The sequence below is a fragment of the Ostrinia furnacalis genome, unplaced genomic scaffold (genome assembly GCF_004193835.3).
Source record: "Ostrinia furnacalis isolate ACB-3 unplaced genomic scaffold, ASM419383v2 OfSCF1351, whole genome shotgun sequence".
In the NCBI taxonomy this organism is placed as follows: domain Eukaryota; kingdom Metazoa; phylum Arthropoda; class Insecta; order Lepidoptera; family Crambidae; genus Ostrinia; species Ostrinia furnacalis.
The window spans coordinates 638339-645318 of NW_021131590.1; the positions used below are offsets into that span (position 1 = coordinate 638339).

Consider the following 6980-nt stretch of genomic DNA (forward strand, 5'->3'; position numbering starts at 1 on the left):
CCAAAGATTTATCGACCGTTTGAGAATCCAAATAGACGCGCAGCTACTAGCATATTTGGATGACCTAATACTGCTGTCCCCCTCATTTGAGCGCCACATGCAAGACCTGGATGAACTGTTTCAGCTCCTAAAGAAGAACAACGTCGTCGTCAATAAGAAGAAGTGTCGGTTTTGCCAAGATCAAATCCCCTATCTTGGTCACATTATTACGAGGTCGGGCCTGCAAACAGACCCCGCAAAGGTCGCAGCCATAATGAACATGCCCGTACCAAGTAATGTTAAGCAAATTCAATCATTTCTGCAGACCTGTTCATGGTATCGCCGTTTTGTGCCGAACTTCGCAAGATGCGCCCAACCACTAACCCAGTTGACAAAGAAAGATACTAAATGGGAGTGGGGAACCTCACAACAGGATGCATTCGACGATCTAAAGCGTCGCCTAACCAGTGCGCCTATTTTGCGTCAAGCGGACTTCAGCAAACCGTACACCATCAAAACGGATGCTAGTGATTACGCCATAGGTGCTGTTCTAGTGCAGGGGGAGGGTGCTGATGAACACCCAGTAGAGTACGCGAGTCGCTTGTTAACAAAAGCTGAAAGGAATTACTCAACGACAGAACGCGAAGCACTGGCAGCAATATGGGCCGTATCAAAGTTCAGAGGCTATATAGAAGGGTCTTCGGTGATAATCGCCACGGATCACCAGGCATTAAAGTGGTTGATGTCCATCAAGTCTCCCACTGGACGCCTTGCAAGATGGGCTTTACAACTACAGCCCTATAACCTGGAAATTAATTACATCCCAGGAAAAACAAACATAGTCGCAGATGGCCTCTCCAGGCCACCATACGAGCTTGAAAATATCAGTCACGATATTTGTGTAGTTTCTGTCGACCTACCACGGTACTCTGGAGCCGAAATAAGGCAAGGACAAATCGCCGATCCTGAAATAAAGAAGATCATTGACACTTTGGAAAAACCTGTGAAGGATGAGGACGCGGTTTATTGGTCAAACAAGGGGTACTTCATGAGCAGTGGAATGTTATATCGATACCTGGAGGATAGCAGTGATGATGCTGGACAGCTTGTTATACCCCAAAGCGAGAGATCAACTGTGCTACAACAATACCATGATGAACCATCCGCTGGACATTATGGGGCAGACAAAACCTTTGAACGTATATCAAAACGGTACTACTGGCAGGGTATGCGAAAGGATATTGAGAATTATGTAAGGAATTGTATCAAATGCCAGCGTTACAAACCTAGTAATATGAAACCTGCAGGCTTGTTGCAAACTACGGTTATGAACCAAAGGTTCGAAACTTTATCATTCGACTTATTCGGTCCTCTGCCACCATCAATAAATAACCAAACATGGATATTTATAGTCGAGGATGTTGCTACGAGATGGATTGAATTATTTGCCCTAGAAAATGCAACAGCAGACGCGTGTGCAGATGTTTTACTCAATGAAGTATTTCTTCGCTATGGAATCCCACGGAGAATCATCAGCGACAATGGAACACAGTTTATTAGTGCCATAATGCAGAAATTAACATATTGCCTTGACATAACTCATGCATTCACTCCCGTTTATCACCCTGAAACGAACCCCGTGGAGAGACGAAACCGCGATCTTAAAACACAATTAGCCATTTTGGTAGGCGATGACCATCGATCTTGGGTAGGTAAACTGCCAAGCATCAGGTATGCCATGAATACTTCAAGATGCGCCAGCACGAGCTATACTCCTGCATATCTAATGTTTGGCAGAGAGCTAAGAACTTTCGACGATATTAAACATGATCTGAGACAAATAGCTTTGTCAGAGAACTTTATTCCTGAAATCACACCCAAACTTCTTCTGTTAGCAGACACCGTAAAGAAGGCCCAAGAAGTCCAAGAGCACAAGGAAGAGGCGAGAAAGAAGATAGCTGACGAGCACCGTCGGCCATCAACTGCATATCAACCAGGTGACCTCGTGCTGGTGGCATCCAACACGCTGAGCAACGCCTCTCGCTATCAGACAGCTAAGTTAAACCCATGCCGTGATGGCCCTTATGTTGTCCTGCGGCAGCATGGACCTTGTTCTTACGAAATAGCTGACCCAGCTCAACCAAATGTACCTCTTGGTACTTATCACTCCTCAGCTCTGACTCCTTACAGAGGAACAGACCTCGTTTTGCCTAATCCCGAAAAACCTTTGCGCAGACGAGGAAGACCGAAGAAAGCAGCCACGAGCACAGCCACGAGCGCAGCCACGAGCGCAGCCACGAGCGCAGCCACGAGCGCAGCCACGAGCGCAGCCACGAGCGCAGCCACGAGCGCAGCCACTGGACTCCTCGCCGGGGCGTCTTCGGGTCCAGAGGGGGAGCCTGTAACACGACGACGCGCCGCCCGCGCTCGATGACGCAGCGCCGCCCGCGCTCGATGACGCAGCGACACCCTGCCCCGCACGCGGCGGCCCCGCTACGGACGGAGCATATAAAAGGCGTCGACGCTGTACAGAGGCCAGTCTGCGTTCGGAGCGTTCCGGGCGCACTTCTCTGCATCGACTTAGGTCGGTCTTTGAAAGCGCCTGATTCTCCCCGAGCATAGGCTACTCCGCGCGTATATTGTCGTTCACGTGTTGGCTTCGTTAGCGANCCGCTTCATCAAGTCGTTGAAAAATTTTGGGCGGTCGAGGAACTGCCCTCGCGCACCTTTTTAAGCCCTGAAGACCAACTTTGTGAAACTATTTATACATCTACAACTGTTCGTTGCTCTGACGGCAGTTATTCTGTTGATCTTCCTTTTAATGATGACCCTCAGAAATTAGGAAATTCTTATAATACCGCTAAAAAACGCTTTTTACTTCTCGAAAAGAAGTTCGCTAATAATCCTACTTTAAAAATTAAATATGACGATATTTTTCAGGAATACCTAAATAAGGGTATTCTTTCCCGCACCGCGCCCGAGGCCTGTGAGTCTCCGGGTTTTTATTTACCGCATCATCCTGTGGTTCGCGACGACAAGTCGACCACTAAAGTTCGCCCCGTTTTGGATGGCAGTGCNTCTAAACGCAATGTCCGCAAAACTTATGGCAAAACTGAACGCAAAAATCAAGAACCCTGTCGTGGCTAAACGCAATCCGCGAGAGCCATAAAGAAAAAAAAAAAAGTATTGGAATTTATCGACTGAAGTCGCTGTTTGGAAGCAAGTTTGATCGTAGTATGGAAGTTTCCGTACCCTGATTGTCACCACATATTGTCACAAATTTTTGTTTGTTTGCGGAGCGGCTTGAGTGCAAATTAGAATACGATTTAAAGTTTTATAGATTTATGCTATGGTACATTATGGATAAGAATATTCCACATACACCTGCAAAACGTAATTTCGATTGTGAAACGGATCAAATAGATAATGAACATACTACACCGAAAAAATATTTAAAAAAAAATGATCCGACAAAACAGAAAATTAAACGATTGCAGAAGTATAAAAGTCAGTGGGAAATCGAACATGGTGATTGGTTAATTAATGATCCACTAAACGAATATAATGGAAAATGCAAATTATGTGGAATTACATTTACAGTAGCCTCAGCAGGAATAGGACAAGTAATATTTTTTCTTTTTTTCTGTATTTTCATGTGTGTGTGTGTATGTTTATTGGTATGGTTGCATTAAATATCAAAACTAAACTATGTTATACTATGCTATAAAATGATCTGATTTTATTTAAAATAATGATGCAGAAATTTTCCCAAAAACTTTAAAAGCATATTTATTTGATGGTGACTGGAGGTGATGAGTAAGGTGACAGGATTATTCATATTATTTTCAGATTAAACAACACCAGCAGACCAAACAACACAAATCAAAAGTAGAAATGAGGAGAACAACTGGACTAATTGACAAATTTCTTGACTCTTCTTCTGCTTCCACATCTTCTCGATACAGTGATAAAGAAAATATTGTTGCATCCGAGTTAGCCCTAACATATCACACAGTAAAACATAATTTGTCCTACAATAGCATGGATTGTACTATAAAATTGAATAAAATGATTTATGTCGATTCATCTACAGCTACAGCAATTCGTCTAGCTAGAACAAAAATGGAAGCACTAGTTACAGAGGTGTTAGGCCCATATTCTTTACAAAATGTAATAGATGCTATCAATACAGACAATTTGTTTTACTGCTTACAAACAGATGCTTCAAACAAAAAAAATATAAAACTGTTTCCATTAGTGATACAATATTTTACAGCAAAAAATGGTATTGAAAACAAATTAATAGATTTTTATGAAAATAGTAATGAATCTGCTGACGGTATGTTTGAAGCAATTCAAAAGTCATTAGAGCAATACAAATTATCTTTTAATAATGTATCTGGGTTAAGTGCTGATAATACAAATGCTAATTTTGGCGTTAATCATTCTTTATTCACGAATATAAAAAACATGGTACCAAATTTGATTAAAGGCAATTGTCATGCACATATAGTGCATAATTGTGTAAGGCATGCAATGAGCTTTTTATCACATGACATAGAAAATGTGATTTTAAAAATTTATGCACATTTTTCACATTCTGCTGTAAGAAGAGAGGAACTGAAAAAATTTGTAGCATCAGTAGATGGAGACTTTCATGAAATACGACGCCATGTGGGAACAAGATGGCTTTCTCTTTTGCCATGCATTGATACATTATTATTGAATTGGTCACCTATTAGAAGCTATTTTTTAAGTTTAGACCATTGTCCAATAGTTTTACAAAATTTATTGATGCTCAATGAAACTGAGAATGATATGATTGAAATATATTTGCATTTTTGTAGTCACATAATTATTAAATTTATTTAATAAAGCTGTGAAATGTCTAGAAGGCAACTACATAACAATTTTAGATATTTATGGGATTATGGTTAGTCTTAGAGATCAATTAACACAAAGAAAACAAGATATGTTTTTTGGCTATGGAACAGGCAAAAAAATTCAACTGTTATCTTCACCGGAACTGACTAGGAAAATTCAAGGGAATTTTTTATTATTTATTGACAAATCCCTAGAGTACCTGAATAAATGGTTTGATTTTAATAACACAAACTGGTTATTTACACTTGGTAATATAAATTTAAAGAGTAATATAGAATTTGACAATATTGTGAACATAATTGAGAATTTAAATTTGCAAAGGCTTAATGTGGATATGGATAATCTTTACGGAGAAATCACTTTATTAAACCAACTTTATAATCAGTTATGTACTTCTAAGGGTTTTGCAGAACTATCAACTGCACAAAAATGGCAGCAAGTATTTAGTAAGAGTGATGATAATTTTTTAAACTTGTATAAAGTAATTTAATTTTTACTGTCTATTCCCGCCACGTCAGCCTTTACAGAAAGAGTGTTTTCTGTGATGAATAACAAATGGCGAGACGAAAGAAACAAAGCGTCTCTGAATTTAATAAAAAATGAATTACTTATTTACTTTAATTTCAATATAGACTGTAAAGATGCTGTGCAATTATTTAGTAAAGATGCTAATTTGATACAAACTGCAAAAAGCAATAAAAAGTATGTTTTTAAACATAATAATTAGAAAAAATAAATTGTACTTTATTTTGATACTATGTACTTTTTTTTTCTTACCTATAATAACCAATGTACTTTAACTGCAAAAATAAAAGGTGGCAACCCTACCTGTGAGTCTCCGGGTTTTTATTTACCGCATCATCCTGTGGTTCGCGACGACAAGTCGACCACTAAAGTTCGCCCTGTTTTGGACGGCAGTGCCAAGACTGACACCGGCCTGTCACTTAACGATGTCTTACACACCGGCTGCAATCTACAGGCTGATATTTTTCATATTCTTTTGAACGTTCGTTTATTCAGTATTGCATTTTTTGCAGATGTTAAACAAATGTATTTGTGTATTCATACTAATCCTCCGCACCGCAAATATCAACGTATTTTATATAGATTTTCTGATACAGACCCGCTAGAAACTTTGGAGTTTACTCGAGTCACATTTGGGCTCAGATCTTCGCCATTCTTGGCACTCCGCACTCTGCGCCAACTTGCTAGTGACGAACGTCACAATTGGCCAGACGCAGCCTCCGTCGTAGAAAGAGACATCTATATGGATGACCTGGCTTCTTCTGCTTCTTCTCTTCCAGAAGCAGTTAAGATAGCCAGAGAATTAATTCAGCTGTTCAAAGCCGGTGGTTTCGATTTGGTCAAGTGGACTTCCAATTCTCTTGAGTTACTCGAGCAAATACCCGAGTCGCACCGCCAATCTGAATTTATTTCCTTTGATGACGGAAATATATTTAAGATTTTAGGCTTGCGCTGGTTACCCGCCCAAGACACTTTTGTTTTTGAGACTTCTAGTCCGCCACTAGTTTGTACAAAGCGCGCCATTTTATCCGCCACCGCTCGTCTGTACGACGTTTTAGGACTCGTCGGACCTATTATTCTTTTCGCTAAATTATTAATTAAGGAGCTTTGGCTTCTCAATCTTGATTGGGACGATGTGCCCCCCTCCCGCATTATTAATGTATGGCAACAATATTTGTTTGAATTACCGCAAATATCCCGCTTGTCGTTCCCGCGCCATGTAGGCATTAAATGCGGCTCTAAAGTTTCTTTAATTGGTTTTTCAGACGCTAGTGAATCCGCATATGGTTGTGTTATTTATTTACACGTCGTAAATGGCAATATGCCTCCTATTGTCACGCTTTTATGTTCAAAATCGCGCGTCGCGTCTGCTAAACCTAAGATCACGCTCGCGCGCTTAGAGCTCAATGGAATATTATTAATGTCTCGTTTTCTTAAAATCGTTTACGACAGCATGTCAAATAGATATGAAATTGATAACATTTACGCTTTCTCAGATTCAGAAGTCGCACTATGTTGGTCGGTCGCTTCGCCACATAGATTTGATACTTATGTTGCCAACCGCATTTCACAAATTCAAACAAATATTTCGC

General features: G+C 40.3%; 1 protein-coding gene across 1 annotated transcript; it reads left to right on the forward strand.

Annotated features, from left to right (window-relative positions):
* Positions 1–2433: 2433 nt before the first annotated feature.
* LOC114352418 (uncharacterized) lies at positions 2434–6660 on the forward strand. Its single transcript, XM_028304015.1, has 4 exons — positions 2434–2505; positions 3459–3602; positions 3829–4226; positions 6654–6660. The coding sequence occupies exons 1-4, from the start codon at positions 2434–2436 to the stop codon at positions 6658–6660; spliced, it is 621 nt and encodes a 206-aa protein (XP_028159816.1).
* The last annotated feature ends 320 nt before the right edge of the window (positions 6661–6980 follow it).

Coding starts and splice junctions, on each gene's coding strand:
- LOC114352418 (XM_028304015.1), top strand. CDS start 2,434: ATGACGCAGCGACACCCTGCCCCGCACGCGGCGGCCCCGCTACGGACG. Junction 2,506..3,458: donor ATATAAAAGGCGTCGACGCT/GTACAGAGGCCA, acceptor CCGACAAAACAG/AAAATTAAACGATTGCAGAA. Junction 3,603..3,828: donor CCTCAGCAGGAATAGGACAA/GTAATATTTTTT, acceptor TATTATTTTCAG/ATTAAACAACACCAGCAGAC.